This window comes from Anopheles arabiensis, chromosome X (assembly GCF_016920715.1).
Source record: "Anopheles arabiensis isolate DONGOLA chromosome X, AaraD3, whole genome shotgun sequence".
Classification (NCBI taxonomy): Eukaryota; Metazoa; Arthropoda; class Insecta; order Diptera; family Culicidae; genus Anopheles; species Anopheles arabiensis.
Window position 1 is genome coordinate 4967079 of NC_053519.1, and position 26120 is coordinate 4993198.

At 51.4% G+C, this 26120-nt stretch overlaps 4 protein-coding genes across 8 annotated transcripts; 1 reads left to right on the plus strand and 3 right to left on the minus strand.

Moving 5' to 3' along the window:
* Positions 1-4214: 4214 nt before the first annotated feature.
* Positions 4215-16092, minus strand: LOC120905964 (histone deacetylase 6). 3 transcript variants are annotated; one of them, XM_040317325.1, is made up of 9 exons: positions 15160-16092; positions 11398-11979; positions 11047-11318; positions 10783-10975; positions 10147-10206; positions 7623-7900; positions 6014-7547; positions 5859-5946; positions 4215-5797 (listed from the first exon to the last, which is right to left on the minus strand). In XM_040317325.1, the coding sequence occupies exons 1-9, from the start codon at positions 15160-15162 to the stop codon at positions 5460-5462; spliced, it is 3348 nt and encodes a 1115-aa protein (XP_040173259.1). In that variant the 5' UTR covers positions 15163-16092; the 3' UTR covers positions 4215-5459. The 3 variants fall into 3 exon arrangements, with proteins under 3 accessions (XP_040173259.1, XP_040173258.1, XP_040173260.1); XM_040317324.1 differs by lacking the exon at positions 10147-10206 and adding an exon at positions 10401-10460 and having other exon boundaries at positions 15160-16091; XM_040317326.1 differs by lacking the exons at positions 10147-10206; positions 15160-16092 and adding exons at positions 10401-10460; positions 12080-12419.
* A 1921-nt stretch (positions 16093-18013) lies between these two features.
* On the minus strand, positions 18014-18875 carry LOC120906122 (putative lipoyltransferase 2, mitochondrial). The gene has a single exon (XM_040317584.1). It carries the CDS (start codon positions 18848-18850, stop codon positions 18137-18139), a length of 714 nt encoding a protein of 237 aa, XP_040173518.1. The 5' UTR covers positions 18851-18875; the 3' UTR covers positions 18014-18136.
* An 84-nt stretch (positions 18876-18959) lies between these two features.
* LOC120906121 (Werner Syndrome-like exonuclease) lies at positions 18960-20332 on the minus strand. Of its 3 annotated transcripts, none has more exons than XM_040317582.1 (3): positions 20217-20332; positions 19292-20150; positions 18960-19090 (listed from the first exon to the last, which is right to left on the minus strand). In XM_040317582.1, exons 2-3 carry the CDS (start codon positions 20060-20062, stop codon positions 18983-18985), a joined length of 879 nt encoding a protein of 292 aa, XP_040173516.1. In that variant the 5' UTR covers positions 20063-20150; positions 20217-20332; the 3' UTR covers positions 18960-18982. The 3 variants fall into 3 exon arrangements, with proteins under 3 accessions (XP_040173516.1, XP_040173517.1, XP_040173515.1); XM_040317583.1 differs by having other exon boundaries at positions 19292-20143; positions 20217-20308; XM_040317581.1 differs by having other exon boundaries at positions 19292-20309.
* Positions 20333-21349: 1017 nt separating this feature from the next.
* On the plus strand, positions 21350-25998 carry LOC120906119 (vacuolar protein sorting-associated protein 16 homolog). The gene is made up of 8 exons (XM_040317580.1): positions 21350-21749; positions 21821-22016; positions 22096-22363; positions 22436-23255; positions 23328-23476; positions 23562-23686; positions 23772-24523; positions 25539-25998. Exons 1-8 carry the CDS (start codon positions 21691-21693, stop codon positions 25675-25677), a joined length of 2508 nt encoding a protein of 835 aa, XP_040173514.1. The 5' UTR covers positions 21350-21690; the 3' UTR covers positions 25678-25998.
* Positions 25999-26120: the final 122 nt, after the last annotated feature.

Genomic DNA, 26120 nt, shown 5'->3' on the forward strand with positions numbered 1-26120 from the left:
AACAATTATCTCTCACTCTCTTGCATCCCGTTTACAAGAGGATTCTATACAGAATGGCGGCACGCATACACAGACGCAATTGGGCAAGGAGCAGGAGCGCGCGCGCGCGCCCCGGCATCGCAATGAAGACCGTATCCGCGTGTGCGTGTGTGTGTGGTGTTTTTTTTTCTGCGTTCCGGTGTGTGCGGATGTCAGATTCCTGCGAACTACCTGCGCTTCGTGTGTGCGTGTTGGTAGGTCGTTGTTTCCTTTTATTTGCTCCTTTTTTTAATTCGGGAGCCTTACCGTCTCGTTCCGGGTTTTTGAGCGAGTATACGTTTGTGTGTGTGTGTGTGTGTGTGTGTGTGTGTGTGTGTGTGTGTGTGTGTGTGTGTGTGTGTGTGTGTGTGTGTGTGTGTGTGTGTGTGTGTGTGTGTGTGTGTGTGTATGGCAAGGGGAGGTGAGGGGGAAGTATTCGTTCCTATCTAGACCCGGAAGTTGTTGAACCAGTGTGAAGTTGCGCTACCACCAGACGGTGTACAGCGGCGCATAAAGTGAGGTTATCGAGTATTCTGTTTTTTTTTTGTTTTTTTTTTTTTGGTGGGTAAGGAAGGGTGGACGTAGCTGGAAGGATTCTTTCTTTCGCGTGTTTTCGCGTCTCGCTGTTCCTCCCGGGGGATTCTATGTAATGTGGACCGGTCAAAGTCCTTAGAAAAAAAACATATTTTTTTAAAATATCCTTGCTTTCTTTTCTAAAATGTATTTGTAAAAAAAAACTAACCAACCCGCCGTGCATGATGCAACGACACAAATTCATCATCGACAAATTTTCACCGCACACCCAATTTGTACTCCCTCCTGCTCAACCCCGTAGTACTCCCTTTTAGTGCGAGTGTGTTTGTGTGCGGCGTACGAAATACCGCCACATGCCGCAATCCGCACACAAACACACACACACACAGGGGAAAATTGCAACCGGGCCGGGAAAAAAGAACGCCTCAAGCACCCATACCCCCTCCTGCTGCTATCGCACAGCTGCGCAGACAAACTCCGAAAACGCGGTCGGACAAAACCACCCAACACGGATGCAGCTAACGAGGGGTAAAGCGTTTCGGCCCGGTCGGGATGTTCGACTGACAGCCGAGTCCTTTGCCGGGACACTCCCAACAAAGATTTTGCCGGCATTAATGGGGGGAGGGGGATCAGGGGACACCCCCCCCCTCACTCAAGCCGGGGCTGATGTTGGGGAGATTGCACTTGAGAAATGCAGGCATAACCGGTCACTTTGTTATCTGCTGGAGAGCGAGCCTACAACATCTTCAATATCCTCAGAAGATCCTGATGATCTACCGAGAATCTTTAGGCTCTAAGGCCTTTAGGCGTTCTCTCTAGGATTGTTAGGCATTCTGAGACAATAACTGCAATACATCTTCGCTCATTTCTCATCGTCACAAGTCCACCAAGTCTCGCAACGACAAAGAACACCAGCTTCCACAGTGACCAATACTACGGCATGCGGTCGTTGCCGGACTGCTCGAGACCGATTCGATGGCGAACGAGTCGTAATTGGTATGGGCGCGGTATGCCAGCGGCACTGTGATCGGGGCGTGCGCGCCAGAGTGCACCAACAGCGCTGGTAATGGCTGAACAGCCCGGGTGGACCAGCCTTTGTGACCAGCGCGTTAATATTCCAATGGTGCGGAATAGGGTGAGCGATAGAGTGTAGCGCATCCGGCATGAGTACTTCACAGCGCTGCAGCAACTTTTGGAGGGCCATGTTAACACCTTGTTTGAAATCAAAAAGACAACAAATTGAATGCTGCGAATTGTCTGCGCTAGTGGTTGGCGCTCTGGAGCGCACCCACGATTCCGATTCCGGCTATTGAAAGAGCGACTCCGACTCCGGCAAAATTGGAATCACTAGTTCCGCACGAAGTCGTCCGGAGCCGGCCTGAAGCCGGCCGGAATTATCAGGCGTTGCGCGGAGTTGGAATCGCCCGGAGTTAGCCCGGAGTCGGAGACAGCTGCGGGTGTTGTTTTCTTCTTTCGCTTTGCGCGTGCACTTCTTTGAAGAGACCTTTCTTTCTAAGAATAGCGGTTTGAGTCGCCCGGAGCCAGCAGGAGTCGGAGTGGGAGATGAAATGCCTGACCATAGAAACATTGCACCGGCCGTCTCCGGCCGACTGTGGACTCCGTGACTCCAGGTGACTCCTACTCCGGACGGCTCTGACTCCAGACGACTCAGGACGACTCCTGATGACTCCGGATGACTCCAGACGACTCCGGATGACTCCGGAAGATTCCGACTACGGACGACTCCTGATGACTCCGGACAACTACGGATGACTTCGAACGACTCCAACTCTGGATGACACCGTAAGCCTCCGGATGACTCTAAATGGCTCCGGACGACTCCAGATGACTCCGGACGACTCTGGATGACTCCGGACTAATCAGAATTCGGACGACTCCGGACGATTCTGGATGGCTCCGAAAGACTTCGGATGATTTTGAATGACTCCGGACGACTCCAGATGATTCACGACGACTGCGACTCCGGACGACTCCAGAAGGTTCACGACGACTCCGGATGACTCCGGACGGCTTCGGAAGACTCCGAATGACTTCGGAAGACTCCGACTGCGGACGACTCCAGACGACTCCAAATAACTCCGGCTGACTCTGGATAACTCCGGCTGACTCCGGACGACTCCAGAAGTTTCTTGGCGACTACGAATGACTCCTGACGACTCCGGATGACTTCGGAAGACTCCGACTACGGACGACTCCGACTACGGACGACTCCGGATAAATTCTGACGACTCCTGATAACTTTGGCTGACTCCCGTCGACTCCGAATGACTCGGGACGACTCCGGATGACTCCGGATGACTCCGGACGAATCCAACTCCGGACAACTCCTGTCAAATCCGGGTGACTCCAGACGATTCCAAACGGCTCCGGTTAATGCTGGGCGCACCTACTTTCTGGAGTCGGCTCCGAAGTTTCCTGAGTGGGATCGAAGTCGATTCAGGATTTTAACCATCAAAACCCATCACTAGACTCTGCATATCTCCACCCTCCAGTGCATCTCTTCAACTGGAAAGCTGCACCACACAAAGGGAGGCAAGGATGGCTTAGGATGGCAAAAACCAGGGCGCAATCGCCGAACCAGGGGGAACACAACAGTGCAGCCGCGTCGTGTTGTACTACGCTTCGCTATATGTTCAATGAACCCCAGCTTCACAAGTAGTATTTGTAGTAGTAGTAGTGGTGGTGGTAGTAGTAGTAGCGGTAGTACGCAAAATACAAACACACACATACACCTTGGGAGAGCCCCATGGCGAGATGCTCCAAGTCCAGGGCCGAACCCAGAAAAGCGACCGGTACGCCGGTATTCGGTGTGTCTACGTGCTGATTCCCACATACACTTCCCGACCAGACGGACCAGGTCTGTCGTGGGTTTCGTGTGGGTTGTGTGTCTGTGTGTGAATGGTGTGTGAGTAAGTGAGTGAGTGTGCGTGAAAGCGAGCCCTATTGCCCATTTTCCGACATCTTCTCCCCACACACACACGCACGCACATTTTCTACAATCAACGTTCAAATAAACAAAGAGTATGTGTGTAAAAAGCCCGGCTAGCATCTCCGGCTACCGGGGACGAGCTTTCCACTGGGGCGGGGTTGTTGTTGTTTGTTGTGGGAAAATGGCCGCTGCTCTGCGTTATGTATGCGCTGCACGCGCTATCCTGGATGCAGGCACCCAACCTCCCCCCACCGCACAGACACATGTACTTCCGGGTTGACGGTAAATACGAGTGCAGTGCCGGGAGACTGTTGGGAATTTCTTGGGGTTTGGAAACCCTGGCAACATCTCCTGGGATGAATGTTCCAGAATGTTCTTGGGAGGAACCGAACTACCGTTTTTGTCATTTCTTCAAACGTCTGGTGAGAGTAATTAGATGCACCGCGTGAGCTTCAAGTCTCTTCAAACTTGCCGTAGCGGCGATCCCGTACACTCCGTACACCACCCGTACACATTGAGTTAAGAAGTTCCTCAAGATGTTTTTGTGGCTGTGGGTGTATGTGTAAACAGCGCCTAGTTCTTGAAAGGGTGCGGTCGATGGAAAACCTTTTGCGATGGAAGTTGGTGTGGAAGCCGCATCTCACAATCCCTCAACCAGAGTTCCCATCAACGTTCCGTTTCGGATTCAATGCTAGAGAGTAATCGCAATCGCTAAATTTTAGTTACTATTTGTTAATAATCTATTGAACAAACATACATAATTGTAACACTTTCCCGGAACGCTCCGGTGCTCTCCCTTTGCTCTCAATTGTTAATGCACACGCTATCTCCTCTCATTTGAAACAAGTTGATTTTGTATATAATGAATCTTCAATATGAAAAAAAAAACACTGACACACTATCGTCTTGAAACCCTAACACTTCCATCCTGTCAGCATCTTTTTCGTACATTCTCAAAAAGGATTAAAAAAACTAGCAAAAAACGATTAAAAATGCAACCGCCAATACGTAATCTTGGTCTACAGCAAACAGAAAAGTGTTTCTAAAATTTCTAACACACACACACACACGATGAAAATGGAATGGCCAACCAGGATGTCCTGTCCTAACATGTGCAAAACAGCGCTAGCTTTAAATGTTTTAGTATTGTTTTGTTACCACACGTGTGTGTGCGCCTGCTGTTGCACAGTTTTAGTCGGGCTAATAGATTTTGCTTAGTTAATATCTAGTTAACATATGCCTTTTACTTTTACTTTTTGCTCGCTTGTCTACTACTACGCGCTCTACAAATTGGTTAGTTGCAGTATAATTGGTTTGAGCTAGAATATCCTAAACACAAGTTACACAATTCTTCTACAAACTTTTCCATTTCCCCACCCCGGCAAAAAACGCACTGTTGCACGCATGATTTGTACAACAGTCATTAACATTGTTCCTCAGCTTCTGCATCCCATCCCTCACTACGCTGTATATAGTCTCTGTAACACTTATGGTAAGTAGCCCTTATCGGTATCGTTATGCTCCCGTTGAGAACACAAACAAACAGACATACACACATTCAAGAGGAATCGTTAAATTGTGCATACAGCGGATTAGAACGAACATTGTGTACAGTGGGGACAGCAGGACGACGCGACGCGCGTTAGTTTGACGTTACGTATGGTATATATGATAAATAGTTACCGCTGCCGGCACATTTTGGTACGGAAAGATATGTTACAACGGAACCGGTAGGCGGAGAGCGTTCAGGCCGTACAGCAACCCGTGATAATGCAAGTTGTTTTTTTAAAGCAAGGCGCAAGCAAGGGCTAGCGCAATCTCTGGGAGGCGTGTTTGTTTGTTTGTTTTTTCTCTCTCCCACTTTTTTTTTCGCCTACTTCAGGTAACCGACGAGAATGTTTTTCAGCAGAAACAGCACCAACACTCGAAAGATCACCTTCGAGACGTCCGGCCAATATCAGTCCTGTCCCGCCTTGCGGCCGGAGCTGGAGCCCGGCACGACGTCCAGCACGAGGTCGCTGCCGTACGACCAGACGAGCGGCTCGTGGAACTTGTCCTGGTGCACCAGGCTCTTGTAGTGGTGCAGGGCGGGATGGTCGATGTACGCGTCGCACCCGTAGCACCAGACGGACAGGTCGGCGAAGCTGAGGGCGAGCGGATGGTCGGCCGCCTCGGTACCGTGCCGCAGCATGTGCTCGTTCACGTACCGGCCGCAGTACACGCCAAAACAGAGCAAACAGATCCAGTTTTCCACCTCCGCGCTACAGTCACTGCACGGTGTGCGCGTGTCGATTGCTGCGGGGAGGAGCAAGATTAACACATGGAAAATGAAAGGAGACACACACGGTAGCCTTACCTTCTGGGGCCGTTTCCGGTCGCAGCAGCTTCAGATGGGGACAGTCGCGGCGCGGTATTACGGCAAACATTTCCTCGTTCTGCAGTGCCTGTAACGATGGAAGCTTTGTTTAGTATTGATGGTTGAAAACTCCACCCACCAGTTTGCCTGCGAACCTCTAAGTTAGCCTCCAAAAACTCGGTCAGCGTTTGGGACGGTTGTTTGGAGCTGCCCGCCGCCTGCTCACCCCCACTGCTGGCAGCCTTTGCGGCGGACGACGACGACGGGGTGGACGATGTGGTTTGCTGCGGCTGCTGCTTGTCGGTGCCGCCCCGCTCGCTCAGCGTCATGTTGTCGAGCGCCTCGATCAGCTCGCTGCCGGTCTCCTCCAGCAGCGGTTCGCTGCTCGGCAGCTTCTTGTTGAAGCAAAGCGACCGCCAGTACAGCCGCTGCACGGACAGCACGTTCCAGAGCGTCTCGCAGCAGGACGCGTGCGTCGCCGGGGGCGTGCGGGCGGTGCCGCTAACCGGTAGCAGCATCGGCAGTGGATCGCCTAGCAGCGCCTTCGTGCACATGGCCATCGCGTGCGAGATCGAGTTGACGTTGTAGCCGCCCTCGAGGCACAGGACGAGCCGGCCGCCCGCCAGCACCGACAGCCACTGCGTGAAGTGGCCGTACGCTTCGGGCGTCACGCGGCACCCGCCGAGCGGGTCGCCGATCGCCGCATCGAACCCAGCCGACACCAGCACCAGCTCCGGCTCGTACTCGTACGCGATCGGCAGTATGACCGAGTGGAACGCGGCCACGTACTCCGGGTCGCCCATGCCCTTCCGGTTCCAGGGGATGTTCACGTTGAAGCCCCGGCCCGGCCCGCTGCCGACGACGGTGTAGTCGGCGTCGGTGCTGCGCGGGAAGAACGCCCCATTGTCGTACCGGTGCACCGAGATGTACAGCACGTGCGGGTCCTGCTCGAAGATGTGCTGCGTGCCGTTGCCGTGGTGCACGTCCCAGTCGACGATCAGGACGCGCCGCAGCCCGTACCGCTTGACCGCATGCCGGGCCGCCACCGCGATGCTGTTGTAGATGCAGAATCCGTGCGGCGTGTCCGCCTCCGCGTGGTGGCCGGGCGGGCGCACCACGCACACGCCCGACCGGGTACGGCCCTCCAGCACGTCCTCCACCACGGTCAGCACCGAGCCGGTCGCCATGCGGGCACTCGCGTCCGTGCTCGGGTGGAAGTAGATCGAGTTGTACTGGTCGGCCGTCTGCTTCATCGTGCTCGACTGGCACACCTCGCCGATCAGGCGCACGTGCTCCGGCCCGTGCACCAGACACAGCTCCTCGGTGGTGGCGAGCCGGCCCGGCAGCCGCTTCATGCGCTGCGCCAGCTGGTAGTCCCCGGTCAGCCGCTGCATGATCTTCGCGATGCGCTCCGGCTGCTCCGGGTGCCACTTTTCCGCACTGTTGCGGTGCTCGAGCATCAGCTCGTCGTACACGTAGCAGACGCGGTCGGGCGGGAAGCTCAGATCGGTGGCGAGGTGCAGCCGGGCCAGCCGGTCCTGGATGCGGGCGCGCTCGTCCGCCGACTGCACCGGGTAGCAGTTGCGCGTCTCGTACCGGCCGGGCTGGGCCGGCGGTTCCGGCGGCACGTAGCATTTGATCACCTTGTGGAAGTTGTCCTGCGGGTTTGTGTTGTTGTAGTCCTCCAGGCTGCGGACAGAAACAAACACAGAGCAATAAATTATTATACTTGGAACATTGGGATTTCAACGCCTTTCAACCTACTCGTATAGCTCGTAAAGCTGCAAACACTTCCAGTACTTCCGGTGGCTGTAGATGCAGTTCAGGATGGACGCCTGCATGCTCTCGGACGGGGGCTGCAGCGCTTCCGTCAGCCGTGGAGCCGGATCGCCGAGCAGCGTCTTGAGCGTGAGCGCGCAGCCCTCGGCAAGCGACTCGAGACAGTAGCCACCCTCCAGGACGACGGCGACGCGCCCCTGCGCCATCAGCAGCAGCGGGCTGAGCAGGTGCGAGTAGAACGCGGGCGTTATTTCCATACAGCCCTGAGGGTGGGGGGAGCGGATGGAAACAGATTAGTAAGCAGGCCTGACAGGCACCAACAAGAGATGCTTAACGGTAGCGAAGGAACAGGTTGCAGGCATGGGTCGAGCAATGGGTGAGAGAGGAATTTTGAAAGGATTTGGCGAGAGCATGAAGACTAGCAATGGGTAAAGATGGCAACAATCTGGAGTCGACTACAACCCGACTCCGACAATTTCGGAACCAACTCCAGAAGGCAGGTTCGCATTATACGCCTTAGACGGAGTCGTCCGAAACTGGCCGGAGTCATCCGAAGTCGTCAAGAGTTGTCTGGAGTCGTCCGGAGTCGTCTGGAGTTACCCGGAGACGTCTGGAGTCGGAGTCATCTGGAGTTGTCTGTAGTCGTCTGGAGTCGGAGTCATACGGAGTCGTCCAGATCTGGGCAGAGTCGTCTGGTATCGAGCCAGAGTCGTCTGGAGTTGGCCGGAAGACCAAAAAAAAGCACAGCGAAAGGAAATGCCTGATAACAAGCATATTGATTCCAACCGATTCCGCTTCCGGTCGACTCCGTTCGACTCTGAACGACTCCAAACGAATCCAGACGACTTCGGACGACTCCAGATGACTCTGAACGACTCTGGACGACTCTGGACAACTCCAGACGACTCCGGACGACTTTGTCCTGGACGACTACAGTTGCCGACATTTTGCCGGAGTCGGAATCGGACTAACAATACTCGATGTCAGATCGAAATCGTAAGTGCGCTCCAGAGAGCACATCATTAATGAAGACACATCAATGCCTGTTAGACCCAAATGACGAGCGAACAATAGCTTCGTTAAGAAATTTTGCCATTCGATTGTATGTTATGATGTTAGGAGGTTATGTTTGGACTACAAATAAGTTCGTGCTGTTTTTGTAGTGAAAAAAGAAGCTTAATTGTGACAATCTGATAATGCATTCAATGGTCAAACTATTTTTCGTCATTATTCTGTGGCCGGCTTCCATGCAGCGATCCATTTGCTGACTACTTTGTAGTTGGAGCAGAACTGGCTAGCCAGCTCATCGACTCTATCGAGCAGAAGAGACAGCAATCTGAAGGATCATTGTCTAGGCTATACAGCGGGTGGGATAAGCCTTTCAATTTTAGTGTTTTTTAGTACCGTTTACACATGCCTTAGATATGAGTTGCTGCCACAACTCAGAGTTAACGTGATACGAGACTCAATACCTCAGATCATTCACATTGGGAAATAACTTGCTGAGATACTTCAAACGTCTTCGGAACTCCTTGATGTTTTTGTGCAGGATCTTCATCGAACATGCAGCCTTCAACATCAATTTTAAGGTATATATTTTTGACTTGTAAGTCAATTGTTTTGCTCACAAAATTTAACCTAATGTCTGAAACTGCGTGTTCCAAAATCGTTACTTTAAGATAAGTAGTTAAACATTTAACTTCCAGAAAACACGCTCTTGAGAATACAGTGAAATCTCTCTAAGATGTCATATTCCATACATTTTATGTCTCTTCAGGATGCATATCTCCCTAAGGTGAACATTTTCTAAGTTGCATATGCAATTTGTTAGCCTCAATTCTCAAAGATGAATGTTGAAAAACAATTCACAAAAAAAAATTTGGTCCAAGGATGCCAGGTTTTTTTCTCGTGGTTTCTTGGATACTTCATAGCAACACCTTCATTAGTTTTCTTTGACGCTGACGGTCCCCTTGAAGATTCACCTTAGAGAGATTCCACTGTATGTTAATTTCATTATGTTTTGCGCAAAAAATTATCAAATTACACGATTTTAGTAGTGTGGTTGTAATGTAAGGTTACAGTTGTCATAAATCTCCTCATAAACCTTGTAAATATATCATGATACCTACAATAGTCTAGAATTGATTACTTACAGACAAAAATGCGTTAGCGTCAACAAATGATGACTCACAGGCAAAACTTGATATCTAAGAGCCCAAATTTAGCGTCAGCGACTGTATTTATAGCCCTAACAAATGTGTATTAATTAGTTAAAAGAACAACGGCCAAAGGAATGAAATCACATGTAACTAACAAACATGAGCATGACATAATGAGGAATTTTAGTGTGTATGCGTGTGTAAGTTATCGTGCCAGCTGTAATGATGTGTTACTGTACGCCAAAGTACAAAAGACATGAGAGTTAGATACACCCAAAACGAGCAGCGAAAAATAAGTATAAATCATCGCCAGCAAACACTGGAAAGCACTGTTTTTTCCCGGTGGCTACCTTTTCGTCGCCCAGGGCAGAATCATAACCAGCCGACACGATAATCAGCTCGGGAGCGAACTGTATGCCGTGAGGTGGGCAGTAGATGGGAGACACAGAAAAAATGGAAGACCGCGGAAGGTCCACGAAAATCCAAAAACAAACATACACACAACGCAAAAAAACGGGGAAAAGGAATAGCGGGAAAGAAAAGAAAGAAGAGAGAGAGAAAAAAACGACGATTAGTTAACAACGTAAAATCAACAAACACACACCTCGGGACATCCGTACGCAGCGTCGTAGCCGGCCGATACGATTATCAGCTCCGGTTGGAACTGGAAGTAATAGAAGCAAAAAATGTTACAACAAAAAGAAAGAAAGAAACGATTGCAAACATGGCACACAAGCAGGCTATAATAAATTCGCGCAAAACAATCGCGCTATCATAAAACTGCGGGATGATTGTGATGTCGGCGGCGGCGGCGGTGTGTCTTCGTTCGTTTCGGCGACAGTCTGATTGCTGATTAGTTTTCTGCCCCGTCATCGCGCTGCTCCAAGAGAGATAGGGCAGGCGAATCTTCGTTCTAGAACGCATTTTGTGGTCTCTCCTGGTTCCGTTGACCTATCGGGCTGAAAAGAAGCCGCTTGCTTGCTTACCTCCGTGGCGACCGGCAGTAGCAGCTGCTGCCAGATCGCGAGGTAGTCGCCGTTGGTCATGCCCGTTTTGTTGAGCGGCACGTTGAAGTTGTACCCCTCGCCCTTGCCGGTGCCGACGTAGTCAAAGTCGGACTCGCGCAGGTTCGGCCAGAACGTGCCGTGCTCGTACCGATGGATGGAGAAGTACAGCACCCTGCGGGGGCGATATGAGATGGACTTTAAAAAAAAGAGCACAAAATGGGGCGTCGCTACACGAAACCTCACCTCGGATCGGAGTAGAACATCCGCTGCGTGCCCTGCCCGTGGTGCACGTCCCAGTCGACGATCATTATCTTCTGCGTGCCGAGATGGTCGAGCGCGTGCTGGGCCGCGATCGCCACGTTGTTGAAGAAGCAGTACCCGTTGTACTCGGCGGTCATCGCGTGGTGCCCGGGCGGCCGCAGTATCGCCATCCCGTTCTGCACCGTCCCGCTCCACACGCTCTCGACCAGCTGGATCGTGCTGCCGACCGCCAGCACGCTCGTTTCGTACGACGTCTGGGCAAACCAAAAACAAAAAAAGAATGTGTTAGTGGGGGTCGGCTTTGGGCGAGTGCTGGCCTGAGTGCGGGCTTACCGGATGGATGAAGATGGCGTCGTAGTGCGAGCTCAGCCGCTCCAGCTCGGGCTCGTCCTGCGAGCCGTGCGTTTGCGCCAGCAGCTCGATCTGCTCGGCCGTGTGCTTGGTCAGCAGCTCGGCCCGGGTGGCCGGCCGGGGCGCTATGAACTGGCACCGGTCGACCAGCTGCCCGATCGTGAAGCGCTCCATCACGCGCAGGTACCGCTCCGGGCACTCCGGATAGTTGGTGTCCCACAGGCAGCGGTGCAGCGCGAACCGCTCGTCGTACAGGATGCCGGTGGGGCCGCGCACCGTCCGCGCCCCGCTCTGCGCGTTCTGGAAGATGTCCTTCAGCTGCACCTCGGTAAAGTCGGAGCTGCGGCGCTGGTCGCCGCCGGCACCCGTGCCGTTCTGACTGGTGGCGGACATTCTCAGCTTGCCCTGCTTCTTCGCCTCCGCTATGCTGCCCTTGCCGGTCGACCGATAGCCACCGTACAGCTTCACCCGCCGCTCCTCCTGCTCCGCCTCCGTTGCTGCCTGCTGGGCGCGGGTCCGAACCTTCGACTGCTTGGCGCTGCTGCGCGTCACCACGTTCGGGTTCTGCAACGCACAAAAACAAAAGTGTCACACGTTACACATTATGATACACACGGCAATGAGAGAAAGGGGAAAAATGTAAAAAGGAAACTTAATTACTGACGGCGGGACGGTGTTGAAGGACGGGAAAACGCTCACAACAAACGCTAGCACGGTGTCACCGCACTGTGGATGTAGGTTGCCACTTGCGCTGCTTGCAGCACCGTGTGTGCCGGACGGAGGATGGTTTACTTCTTGCGTGGCCCACTAAACGCGACGACCTCCTATTGATTTTGTGCGACCCCGTGCGGGATGGTTTTTATTCGTGTGCCCCGAAAAATTGTGCCCCACGATAAGAGACGCCACGATTTGCTCTGTCTCGCTCTTTCTTTTGTTTTGTCCCGTTCTTCCCATTCGTCCCGTAGCGTTTCTGTTTTGCTCGTGCGCCTGACAGTGTGTGTGTTTGTGTGCTGTGCTGGGCGCCCTCAATGATCCCCCCTTACTTTGGTGCTAATCGATTTAATCCAGTGGTCGGCAATTCTGGGCCGATTTTTTTGTTTGTTTTCGATGCAAACAATTAGGCGTTACATTATTGTGCTTACTTTCGAGTCAAATTCAAGCCATTTAAAATTTCAAATAGATGTTACTCCTGAATACAAAAAAAATCAAATAGACCGATAGTTTTATCACAAAATGAAGAAAAAAAACTTCAACCTATTACTAAAATAGAAGAATATATGGTCGGCATTACTTGCTTACGGTATTAAAAAATAGAAAGCATTCGGCCTTAGCACCATTTTTCGATCGAAAAAATCGACCACTTTGTATGGGGAAAAATCCGCGACGTATTGAGCAGCGGAAATTATCGAACATCATAAATCAAGGATGATGTTTTTGAAACCCGTTATGTAAAAGCAAGTTGGTAAATGTTTTGGTTCTTTTTCATAATTTGGGGTGATAAAAAAATTATTTATTAATTATTTAAAAAAAAAAGGTTTACCTACACTAAATATTGAACTCGATGGGAATCGACTTCATGTAGGGGTAGGAAAGAAATAGTTATACTGTTTTACATTAGCGCCTTTCGAATTTTTTCGATCGAAAAATGGTGCTGTGGCCGATTGTTTATCTATAAAAACCGTATGGAATACTTGGGTAAGCCGGTTGCCAACTTACGTGTGTAAATTTGGTTGCCAACTCTACTGTTGATAAAACTACTTTTGCTTTCATTCCATACTTGTGAGTGTGTGAAAGAATCTACATTGGCCAAGACAAATTCATTTTTCAGCCAAGGTAAAACCTTTGAACGCTTTGACGTACCGATTACATGCCTAATTCCTCTATGTGATTGGGCCTTTAACCGATAATTACACACACAAAATAATCATTTTTTAGTTCCCCAAGCGATATTACACTGTTGAGAATAATTCTAATGTCAAAATGCTTTCTTCTCGAGTCGATTTTAACGTAAGAATTCCAATTCTTCATACAGTGGAACCCCTCATAACGAGTACCGAGTTTTTCGCATGCGATTTTATCACACGTGCTGTCAAACGATTTTTCGATTCTTTTTCGATATTGCGATGATTTGGATGATTTTAATAGTTTAATGAGTGCCGGTCTGGTGATACAGTCGTCAACTCGTACGACGTAACAACATGCCCGTCATGGGTTCAAGACCCGAATAGACCTTGCCTTCATACGTAGGACTGACTATCCTGCTATGGTAACAAAAAGTCATTGAAAGCCAAGCTTACTTCACTAGTAGTGGATACAGGCAAGCCTTGACCGACAGCGGTTGTTGTGCCAAAGAAGAAGAATAAGAAGAATAGTTAAATAAAGATAGTTTGAGGTTGTTCCTACAAAAAATCACATAATTAGTTTGACAGTTAACATCGGATACGGCGTCCAACGAAATAATTTATTAAATAAATATTTTTATTCCGTCGTACGACGAAATCGCACGTCGGGTGGTATCTGTCAAATCCTATATAAAATTTTGACGAGCCTTCAGATAAAATCGCATCCGATGAAGCAGACACGGCCCTTTGAGACATAAATGGATACCTTCCAGGTAAAAATTGTGACACGCTGTCAAAAATGGGTGCCTTCGAGACAAAAATAGGTGAGTTAGTGTCACGAAACACAAAATTCAGCGGCAACAATACGACAGGGTACATATTTTCAGTTGCATATATGCCATTTTTACGAGCACATTTTCGGGCCTAGCGCCAATTCCATTACTTTTCATACAAATTCGAAGGAAAAAGAGTGTTTCGCATAACGAGTTTTTCGTATAACGAGTGAGTCACTGGATTAAACTCAATGTGTGTGGTTCCACATGTACTAAAACTAATAAGCCAAAACGTTGTACATGATGCACTTTTACCCACAACGTAACAGACTCTCAGCCGTTTATAATTTTAACAATTTAGAAAACGAAATTCTTTATAATTCATCAACTATTTGTTGAAATCGAATCGAAGTACTCTTTAGATGCAACATAAACAAATATTAGTATTGCAGATGTTTTTAAGCTTTTCTCTACTTGCTCTAATACATTAATATCATTTTTGCTTTCAGTTACACTCCACTGTCACTCATTTAATCTATTTTAAGCACAACAAAAAAAGGTTATTTGCTAAATGAGTTACTGCTTTAATTGTGTTGAGGTTACCCCTCCCAAATCTCGGTGCAGTTTAGTGCCACTGGGCTAAACTGCTCGAGAAGTGGATCCAAAAAGCCCGTAACCTCGACACAGTATTTTGTTTTCTTCTCGATGAGGGGGTGGACCGAAGGGGTGGGGGAAGGTTTGTTGTTTTATTACAACCCTCCCGTGCGTGTGGCAGGGGAGCGACTGAATGTAGGCACCATCCCAGCGGTGTCTTAAGTATCACACACAGCGCACCTGAAGTATGGGCACCTCTCCGCGCACAACCGAAGGCCAATTACCCTGCCCGTTTGTTATACTTCTTTCTTTTTTTGTGTGATTTTTCCCTGCTAGCCAGATTTATTCATGTATTCCAATCCATTAGCGCTTAATGGTTTGGTGCGTGCGTATTGATTGTGATGCGAAAACCCATGTCGTCGCCCGGTGACCGTTAGAGAGTGTGTCGCATTTTAAAGATCTATTTTTTCGTTTGTTTGTTGTTTTTCCTTGCAGTTGGAAAGGGGGGGCAAATGAAACTGACTTTCTTTACTTACCATTTTGCTTTTCCTGATGGTTGATGGTTGACTGAGCGCGCGACAGGGCCGGTGGTGCGCGTTCCCTGACCTGCTCTTCCTGGCAGATGTTTCGCTTCGGGGGTTTGTCACACTCGGGGTGCTTCTTGTTGACGGGGGTTGATTGTTCTGTCTCACACACACGCACACGCACAAACACACTTGCACTTTGTTGTTGGTCCTTTCGGTGTGCGTGTGTGTGCGTGTAGGGGATGTTTCGGGATGTGTCTACTGCAAATTTGGCGACTCGCCGGGATCGGAGCGAAGCCACGTTCGAAGCGTTCCCTGGCCACACACTGCACTGGGTATAGAACAAAGGAAGCGAGCGAGCCGAGGCCAATGGCGCGCGCGGGCGACCCACGGAAGAAGAAGAGGTGGAAGAAGACGAGGGAAACAAAATCAGAGCGGGTGGGGAGGTGGCCGATTACTTCATCGCTTCCTTTTATGTAAGTGAGGTAGGCGAAGCTAGGCTGCCCCGAACGCACAACGCTGCATATGTCTTACACCCGGCGGCAACACACAAAATGCCCACGCAAAAACACACACACACGCGCGCGCACTCCCAAGCCTTCGTTTATGCTTGCGACGACGACGAAGCGCCAAACGAGCAGCAGCTGCTGGCCAATTCTTCTGACATCATCCACGGAATCCACGGACCAAAAACAAGAGCGTCCCGCGCGCGGAATCGCAGCAACACCACCAGGCACCACCAGAGAAACAAAAAAAACACCGCCACTGAGAGCAATGGAACCGATTTCGGGCAAACTTCCGCAGGGTTTTGGTCAATGCGACCTACACGCACGGCGCCGTTCTGTGAGCTGCTGCAAAACACACTGGCGTGCGACGGTCCGTACAACAAACAGAAGAAAGAGAGGGGGAAAAACACCCAAGAAAACTATAAACAACCATACCCGAGTGGAATCGAGCAGTCGGGCACTGCTCGAAACTCGATACAGATGGCACACACACACACACACACATACTGGGACGTTTTATCCAAGGTGCTGACAGGGCAAGGTTAGGCATCGTAGGATATATCCTCGTGTGATCCCAGCTATTCGTCGAATTTTTTTTAAAGATGTCTGTTGTACGTCGAAAAGGACAAAGCTAGAAGTTTAACTATCTAGCCTCACTTTAATTGCCAGGATGTAATGGCGTTTGGAACTGGAATCGAATCGAGTCCGTTCTTGGGACAGATATCGAGTGAACGAGTCTCATTTCGATCTAATCTAAAAGAACCTTAATATTTCAAGAACAAGAACCGAGTTCCTTTAGGACCCTCTGCAAAGGCTCCTCTGTGAAAGGAAGACGCTGGCATGCTCCAGCTGAATGTAACGAACTACGGAGATTGGCGTTTCGTAGCGTACGTCTGGGCTTGGACGAACTCGACAAGTTCTTGCGAGTGGACCGGTAAGCAAACTTCTTGCTGATTGGATTTGTTGGAGATGACTGGCATGGCCATTGGCAAGGTAAAGACGACGCAGCCAAGGAATAGTCATGGATAAAGTTGCCAAAAATCCGGAGTCGACTCCGATCCGACGCCGGTAATTTCGGAAGCGACTATGAGAGGTAGGTCCGCCTAGCATTATGTGGAGTCGTCCGGTGTCACCCAGGGTCAGAGTCGTCCGGAGTCGTCTGGAGTCGCCCGGAGTTGTCCGGAGTCACCCGGAATCAGAGTTGTCCGGGGTTGTCGGGAGTCGTTCGGAGTCGTCCGGAGTTACCTGGAGTCAGAGTCGTCCGGAGTCGTTTGGAATCGTCCGGAGTCGATCAGAGACGTCGGGAGTTGTCCGGAGCCACCCGGAGTCGTTCGGAATCATTCGGAATCGTACGGAGTCGGAGTCGTCCGGAGTCGTTCGGAGTTGTCCGGAGTCACCAGGAATCAGCGTCGTCCAGAGTCATTCACGCCTGGAGTCGTCCGGAGTCGGTCGGAGTTGTCCAGAGTCGTTCGGAACACCCGGAGTCGTTTGAAGTCGTCCGGAGTCATTCGGAGTCGTCCGGAGTCATTCGGAGTCGTCCGTAGTCATTCGTAGCCGTCCGGAGTAGTTCAGAGTCGCCCGAAGTCGTTCGGAGTCGTCCAGAATCGGCCGGAGTCGGAGTCGGCCGTTGAAATAAATACCTGTATACGAAGTGCACGCGCAAAATGAAAGACAAAAAAACACAAATAAATGAAATGCCTGATAACAAGTTCAAATCCGGAAGAGTTGGACTTGGACGACTACGATTAGGGACGACATCGACGTCCGCACGGAACTATTGATTACAATTTTGCGCTCCAGAGCGCAATACTACTAATGTGGAAGTCTCTTGAGGACATCCTTGCGAAGAAGACGACCAGAAGATCTCGCGCAAACGACTGGCTACAGTTGCGCAGGAAAGATGGATCTTTGATGTGAAGTCATTTTGTGCGACCTGCTTTAACTAGTGGAAAATTGCAAATGTATCAATGGAAGAGCACAGTTGCTCAATAGCTACGATCCTCTTGCTGACAGCCCTTGAAAATGTTGAAGATTAAGACCAGACCATTAGAAATGGGAAAACTTCGCTGAAGAAGCCTCCAAGCAGGTCAGTGGGGCAGAAAAATCAACTGCTTTGATCGCTGGAAGTAATCAGAGTAACAGGCAAAACTGTGAACTCCTTGGCCAGACCTCAGAGTGGAGTAAAAAGACCAGATGGTGGATTCATTTGCAGGATTCTTGATACACATCCTCAAACAGCATAAAATACTTCAAAAACATTGAAAAACTGTAAGAGCCGTTTGTCGTCGATCTTGCGCCTGCATAGAACTTCCTATTCATCAACCGAATTCCTTTAGAAGCGTAAATTAAGAAACACGTGCTTAACATATTAAAACAACTCGGACTGTATTCTAAAAATTGCTTAAAGCATCAAAACACTCCTTCCTTACGGCGACACATTACTTCCTGAGATAACTTCCCCTCAAATTGTTGGATCGACCCGGTTAAATCCCCTCCAGCAGCTTCGCCCGGCTGCCCGCATCCAGCTCGTCCAGCTCGCACTCGAACGTTGCGCGAAAGCAGTCCAGCAACCCGTCCGCCACACTGTCCACCCCCAGGTCCGGCCGGTTCCCGAGTTCGTGCGCGAGCGAGGTCACCGATTTGCCGACCAGCCCGCACGGTACGATGTGCCCGAACCAGCCCAGATCGACGTCACAGTTGAGGGCGAGCCCGTGCGTCGTCACGTACCGGCTCGCGTGTATGCCCAGTGCGCAGATCTTCCGGTCGCCGATCCAGACGCCCGTGTCGGCCGTCGTGCCGGCCCGCAGCCCGTACCGCCGGCACAGCTCGATCACGGTGCGCTCGAGATGGCACACGTACCAGCGGACGCTCGGCTGGAAGTGCTTCAGGTCCAGTATTGGGTACGCGACCAGCTGCCCCGGCCCGTGGAACGTGATCAGCCCGCCCCGGTTGGTGCGCACGAAGTCGGCCCCGAGCGCGCGCAGTCGGCCCTCCTCCGCCTCGTCGTAGCCGCGCGTCCGGATGCCTATCGTGTAGACGGGCTCGTGCTCGGTCAGTATCAGCACGTGGCGATAGGGTGGTTGTGGTGAGGCGTCCTTCTGCTGCTGCTGCAACTGGCTGGCGATCGTTTGCTGTAGCTTCAGGGCCCGCTGGTAGGGCAGTCGTCCGGCCCGCAGCACGTGCACCAGGCGGGACATGGTGCGGTAAGGATGAGTGTGTTTTTAGGGTTGAGATTTATGTGTCTGTTTCTGTCTTTCTCTCTCTCTCTCGGCAGTCCCGGGCAGTCGGTGTGGCGTCTTGTGCGTGTTGCGGGGCTGCTACTGTGGACGTTAATTCTCCTTCCGCTCGATCTCCGGGTTCACTTCCGGCGCACTGTTTTCAGCATCCTCCTGCTGGCGCTGCCTCTCCACCAGTTTCATGTACAGCAACTGGCCAACCTGCAATCACCGGGCACGAAACGAAAACAAACGGAAAACAAGCTGATAACATCTGACGACACAACAGTGGGGTTGCGTCATTTCTGACGTTTCTGATTCCGCAACGGTCTCAGACAAACAAAAACAAAAACGGGCGGGAAATGGACGTTACAAAAACAGTGTCCAAAAAACACGAAACAAAATATTAAAAAAATAACCTACATAAACATCGATCGCCGCGTACAGCTTCTGGTCGTCGGACAGCGGCAGCACGTTCCATTTGCTCATCCGGACCCGCTTGTCCTTGCTGACACGCTGCCGCAGCACTTGCTCGACCAGCCGGGCCAGGCTCCAGATGCCGGTCGTGCCGTGCAGCCGGTTGTACCACTGGCCGAGCTCGACGCACCGCTCGATCAGCCGGTCCGCGCTCACCGCCGGGAAGTCGCGGGCCAGCTTACGGAAGTCGTTCTTCACGTTGACGCCGTGCAGCAGGACGCGCGGATGGTAGAGCAGCTGCAGCAGGGCGGCGGGCAGCTTCTGCAGGCAGGAGAGCTGCAGCAGCAGGCACCGGTCGGGGGCGGCGCACAGCTGCATCAGCGCCGTCCGGCCCGGGCCGGTCTGGAAGCTGAACGGCCACTCGAGATCGAACGCGATCGGGATCGGCCGGTCCTCCTGCTGCTGCTCCACCCACTGCATCATCTGGTCGCAGCTGAACGCGACGTCCTGGAAGGTGGTATAGTACTCGATCGCCCCGGTATAGCTGACGAACGGGAGATATTCTACCCGCAGGTCGGGCTGCTTGCTTTCCTCCACCTGGTAGTTGCTTCGCAAGCGTCGCTTCGGTGGTTCCTCTTCCGGCGCAGCCGGCGTTGGTACCGCTGGTTTGTTGTTTTCATTCAACGGCTCTGCCACGACGACGCACTCTACATTATTCTTGAGATCTGCATCGCTCTTGCCGGCCCGCAGCCACAGCGGCAGTGTTCGTTTGGACATGATGTCGTTCGTTAAAAACAAAAAAGCCCGCGTCACTGTTTACATTCCAGCGTCGCCCCGTTTCACGCCACAAAATGGGGTCTGTTTTCTTACGAAATAATGCAAAAACATCGGTTTTCCACTAAAAAAAAAGTCTTAGTTGTACCGTGCTTACCGTAATGGCTTTTTCGTTTTCGCGTCCCTTTGCCAACGGCGCCTAAAGTTCGTTAGGTTAGCGGTTTGTATTGAACGGGTGCGCTCTTGTGAAACAACTCGAACGCCAATTTGACAGTTAACCTTTCTGTCAGCGACCAGCAATGTTTATGTTCAGGGGAATGTTGTACATTTGGGAAATTTTCTAGTGGAGTTGAGTTCCGTTTTAGGGTTGGACTAGGTACCCGATTCATTCCGAATCCGGAACAGTTCCGGGAAAGGATTCGAATCGGGAGCTGTTGCAGGACCGGAACGGGTTTGGTAACGGGTCCTGGATCGGTTTAGGTTCAGTAACGGTTCCTGCACCGGGGTGAGTTTGCGATCAGTTACAGGACCGGTATGGCTTTGTTTTCTTTCTTAGTTTTCTTTTATTAATGGCCCGAGCGCCATAGATTACTTACCGAAAAGCTTTCCGAGCAAAATTTTATAAGAATTATTGACCACACAGTCGGAATCAAATCTGCAAATGTTTCTCTTGCATCAAAAATGTTTCCGCATCATGTGATTGACAGTTCGTCCATACGATTTGGCAACAAATGTTCCCGCAACATTTTCATACACCAGAGTTCGAGTCGGATCGGGTCAAGGTAGGTTCAATACCCGAACCAAACTCGCTGCACCAACGGGTCGGAGTCGCTTATACTGTCTCGCACCTCATCATTACTCATCATTCGGGTCGACCCGAACTCGCTGCAATCACGGGTCGGAATGAATCCACCTTGGCCCGACCCGTCCCGAACTCTGTGCACAAACGTGTTGTAGTCGCTTATGCTTTCTTGCACCTACCGGAGTTGTTGAACCTATTGAACCTACTTGCACCTTTCGGGTGGACCCGAACGACACCGGGTCGCTTACGGATGGCTCCGACCCGACAGGTTCAGGTCAAACAGGTCAAACGAAAAAGAGGATTGAGAATTGTTCTAATTTGGAGATTCAAAAGTCATTGAAAAGTTAATTCACAAAATCCATTTTCAGTTTTGTGGTTGGTAGCAACAAGGTTAAAGGGCTGTCATTCCTGGCATTGTACAACGGCTGCATGAATCCACGCACCGATCATACGACTATTAAAACAGAACGAAAGTTAAGAACGAAAACGGTCCCAAAAATGAATATTATTCAATAAAATAAACTATTTTCCTTGTGGGTAGCACGAATAAGCTTGAATTTTCACGCTCGCCACAAATGCGTCTACAAGATGTAAACAAAACTGTAAACGTCAGCGCTGATCATATGGTACCTGACAGCTCATTTGTTATTGTTATTGTTATTCTGATTCATCTTTTCCCAAACTCATAGTAAAAAAGGGGGAAGGAAAATACGAACCAGATCGGGCATTCCCAAAGGGGTGGGAAATTGATAACAAAAGTGTAAATTTTTAGTATAGTGTTTGTGTTTTTGTGTGTTTGAGTGTGTGTGTAGTTTTAAGACGCTTTACAATGTCGCTGCTATGCAATACGGGCGACTGGTTCACGCTGGGACAGGGCAATGCCTTCCGGTAAAGTATTTCCCTGACCGACCCCCTCCCTTCATTTCCGCCCTCTAACGCGTATCCTTTCCCCGACACAGCAAAATCGAACTCTACACCATGGAATGGCCCGGCAGCATCAACCTGGAGCATATGCGCGTGTATGCGGCACCGTACGGTGGTCCGATCGCCGTCGTCAAGGATCCGAAGCTGTTCGTCAAGCTGGACGGGGGCGCCAGCACGCGACCGATCATACGCATCTTCAACTGCGTGGGCAAGCTGCTCTCTTCCATCAATGTAACTAGTGCCCTCCCCATCCCTTTACAATCTGTTCCACTCACAAGCACGCCCCTCACCTTCGCTTGAAAAATTGCAGTGGGATTGCGGCAATCTGGTCACGCTCGGCTGGTCGGACGCGGAAGAGCTGATCGGGGTGCAGGACGACGGTACCATCTTCCTGCACGACATGTTCGGCAACTTTGTGCACAAGTTCAGCGTCGGCAAGGACGTGACGGACGTGGCGGACGCCCGCATCTTTACCTCCGCCTCCGGCACGGGCGTGGCCGTGATGACGTCCGGCTTTAAGATCTACATCCTGAACAACATCAAGGATCCGAAGTCGCGCCCGCTCTCGGAGCTGCTCAGTAAGCCCGGCCCTTCCGCGTCATTCCCATTGCGCAGTGAGTCAGCGTTCCTTCTCTCTCTCTCTATTGCAGACCTTACGAGCAGCCTCACCTGCTGGGAGATGGTGTGCAAGGACCGCACGACCAGCTGCCTGCTAGCATCCGGCAACGAGATCACCCTGGTGCGGCACGGCGACAACGCGTTCACCAACACGACGCCCGCGATGCGGCACGACTACCAGTCGATCAGCCTGCTGGCCGTCTCGTTCGATCACGAGCACGTCGCGCTGCTGACCAACACCGGCTGCCTCTGGATGGGCTCGTGGGACCTGAAGCGCAAGTACTGCGAGTTTGCGACCGGTCGGCAGGAGCAGGCCAACCAGCTGGTGTGGTGCATCGACGGCAGCACCGGGCCGGACGGGCAGGCCGTCATCGTCTGCTACGCGCACCTGCTGCTGGTGGTGGGGGCGAGCGGCGAATCGAGCGTGTACACGTACGACACGCCGGTGGCGCTCATCCCCGAGATGGACTGTGTGCGCGTGCTGACCAACTACTGCCACGAGCTGGTGCAGCGGGTGCCGCCCAGCACGAGCAAGATCTTCGGCATCAACATCTCCGAGCCGGCGAGCTTCCTGTTCGAGGCGCACCGCAAGTTCCGGGACCGGAGCCACCAGTCGGACGAGTACCTGTGCCTGATACAGCACCGGCTGCCGGCCGCCGTCGCCGACTGCGTCCAGGCGGCCGGCCACGAGTTCGACCCGAGCACGCAGAAGTGCCTGATACAGGCGGCGTACTTTGGCAAGAGCTTCCTCTCGGGCTACGACTGTACCGACTACATCACGATGTGCCGCACGCTCAAGGTGCTGAATGTGCTGCGCGACCGGAACGTGGGCATCCCGATCACCATACAGCAGTAAGCACCGGCGAGAGGGTGGGAGAGTATGAGACGAGCCGCTGTTTTATGAAAAAAATGTTCCACCAACAGGTTCAACCATCTGCAGCCGGTCGTTATACTGGACCGGCTGGTGTTCCGCAAGTACTACGGGCTGGCGATCCACATCGCCAAGTATCTGAAGCTGCAGGAGACGCGCATCCTGGAGCATTGGGCGTTCCAGAAGATTACGCACGACAAGAGTAGGCATACAAAACGAAGCTGGATGTTCGCGAGATTGTTTCTTTTATTAACCGACCTCTGTCCCCTTAACACCTTCCTTTGCAGACGATGACGAGGTGGCGCGCAAGATAGCGGCTAAATTCTCTAGCGCCGGCCTGCGCGAACCGATGTCGTACGCAAACGTGGCCGACAAAGCGCAGCAGATCGGCAAAACGAAGCTCGCCATTACGGTAAAAACGCATGCTTGTGCTGTTTTTTTTGTGTCAAACACGACTTTTTTATATTTTTTGCGGTTTTTACCCCCCTACCCCGTAGCTGCTCGAGATGGAGACGAAGAAGAAGCTGCAGGTGCCGCTGCTGCTGAAGCTCGGCGCGTGCGAGAAGGCGCTGATTGCCGCCACCCAGTCGGGCGACATCGACCTCATCTACATGGCGATCCTCGAGATGAAGAACACGACCGCGCTCGCCAAGTTCCACATGACGATCCGGCGCTACCCGCTCGCCCAAAATCTGTACAAGAAGTACTGCCAGCTGAACAGCCTGTCCACGCTGAAGGACATCCACTCGCAGGAGGACGACTTTCTGTCGCAGGCGGAGCTGGCGCTGCGCGAAGCGCTCCAGCTCGGCAACCTGGACGCCTCGATACCGGACATCAGCGGCAACTACCGCAAGGCGGGCAAGCAGGTCGAGGCCGACCTGGCGGACGAGACGAAGAAGCTGATCCGGCACCAGAAGCTGCTGCAGGACAAGTACCAGAAGGACTTCTTCGGGCTGGCGCTGCACGCGATGGTGCGCAAGCTGCTGCAGCTCGGCGACCAGCGGTACGCGGAAAAGCTCAAGAGCGAGTTCCGCATGTCCGACCGGCGCTTCTGGTGGCTGCGGGTGCAGACGTACGCGGACAACTACCAGTGGGAGGAGCTGGAGAAGCTCGGCCGGGCGAAGAAGAGCGCGATCGGGTACGAACCGTTTGTCGAGGTGTGCCTGGCGAAGCAGAACGTGACCGAGGCGAAAAAGTATCTGCCCCGGTGCGACGAGGAGACGAAGCTGAAGTGGTATCTGCGGGCGGGGTAAGTCACTAGTATGTAGAATAGTGATGGGTAATGTTGGCAAAAAATCCGGTTCGGAATCGACCGGAATCGCCTGGAGTTGACCGGCATCATCCGAAGTCGTCCGGAATCGTCCGGAGTAGTGGTGGGAGCTCAGAATCGGACCTACCCGATTCCGATTCCGTGTTCGGAATCAATTCCGGGGCCGATTCCGATGCTGGAATCGATTCCGATTCCGGAGCCGATTCCTGGAGTTGAATTCGGAGCTGATTCCTAAATCGTCTCGAGAATTGAAATATGCTCCAGAATAAGAATCAGTTCTTGAATCAAAATTCCTATTCCGGAACCGGTTCCAGAGCTAGTTCCCGAGCCGATTCCAATTTCCGAAGTCGAATCTGGAGCCGATTCTGGAACCAATTCCGATTCCGCTGCTGATCCCGCTGCTGATTTCGGAACTGATTTCGGACCTACTATCCGGAATCGATTCCAGAAAACTTCGGAGCTAGATGGAATCGATTCCGACGAAAACTTCATTTTTCCTTTTTACGTCTGGAGTTGTCCGGAGTCGGTTGGAGTCATTCGGAGTCGTCCGGAATCGGTTGGAGTCATTCGGAGTCGTCCGGAATCGGTTGGAGTTGGAGACTTCCGGAGTCCAGGGCCGGAGTAGACCTTCGAAACAATGGCCTGTATTCGAAATTCACGCACAAATTAAAAGATATTTAAAAAAAAAATATTGAAATGAAATTCCTGGTCACAAGCACATTACACCGGACGGCTCCTGTTGACTCCGACCGACTCCGATTCCGGTCGACTCCGACTTCAAACGATGCCAAACGACTCCAAACGATTCCGGACGACTCCAGACGACTCAGAACGTCTCCGGACGACTCCGGACGACTCCAACTCCAAACGACTCCGGGCGACATCTGACGACTCCGAACAACTCCGGAGGACTCCGGACGACTCCGATCGATCAAAGGTGTACAAGTCGTTGGTAACGGTGTTTTAAATTGTGTTCTTTTTTCTCCCGACGCAGTTGCTATGCCGATGCGGCGACCATCGCGTTCATGCAGAAGGACATCGACAGCTTGCTGAAGATTCACGACCACTGCAACGATTCCGCGCTGATGGCAAAGGTCGAAAACATGATCGGGCAGCTGTCCAGCAAGAAATAGTGCGAGTCAGAATAGGGCGAGGCATGTTGAACCGTGATATCAGATAGACGCGAAGGATATATTATTATATGTGTGTATGTGTTTTTTATAAGCTTATATCTTTATATGTTTTGTAATCATCATTGTGCAGCCAAAGTGCTCCCGGTAGTAGGTTAAGGTTTAGCAAGCAAGCATGTGTAAATGTTATTACTCCATTCCCTTTTTGCTCGCAGTAGACTCACCAAAGCTGTCAGCAGACGATTAGAGCTAGCGAGTACAGTACAGTTCAGTGTAATATCGAAGCGAATATACACCGCAAAATATAACGAATCGATAGCAATAGCGGGTGTGTTGTTTTTTATACAGTGGCAGTGGCATCTAAAATCGAGGACTTCGTTTTTTCTCCTTTCTTTTGACTTTCAGACTTCTAGGACACTTTAGCTATATGATCGTGCAAAAAATTG

What these genes read in the sequence shown, in the direction of transcription:
- LOC120905964 (XM_040317325.1), bottom strand. An exon ending in CAGCTTTACGAGCTATACGA is followed by an intron (nt 7,548 to 7,622) that starts GTAGGTTGAAAG and finishes TTCTGTCCGCAG; the next exon opens with CCTGGAGGACTACAACAACA. An exon ending in TTTTGGAGGCTAACTTAGAG is followed by an intron (nt 5,947 to 6,013) that starts GTTCGCAGGCAA and finishes CCATCGTTACAG; the next exon opens with GCACTGCAGAACGAGGAAAT.
- LOC120906122 (XM_040317584.1), bottom strand. Translation starts at nt 18,850, where the DNA reads ATGTCCCGCCTGGTGCACGTGCTGCGGGCCGGACGACTGCCCTACCAG.
- LOC120906121 (XM_040317582.1), bottom strand. Translation starts at nt 20,062, where the DNA reads ATGTCCAAACGAACACTGCCGCTGTGGCTGCGGGCCGGCAAGAGCGAT. An exon ending in ACGCGGCGATCGATGTTTAT is followed by an intron (nt 19,091 to 19,291) that starts GTAGGTTATTTT and finishes CGGTGATTGCAG; the next exon opens with GTTGGCCAGTTGCTGTACAT.
- LOC120906119 (XM_040317580.1), top strand. Translation starts at nt 21,691, where the DNA reads ATGTCGCTGCTATGCAATACGGGCGACTGGTTCACGCTGGGACAGGGC. An exon ending in GGACAGGGCAATGCCTTCCG is followed by an intron (nt 21,750 to 21,820) that starts GTAAAGTATTTC and finishes TCCCCGACACAG; the next exon opens with CAAAATCGAACTCTACACCA. An exon ending in AAACGAAGCTCGCCATTACG is followed by an intron (nt 23,687 to 23,771) that starts GTAAAAACGCAT and finishes CCTACCCCGTAG; the next exon opens with CTGCTCGAGATGGAGACGAA.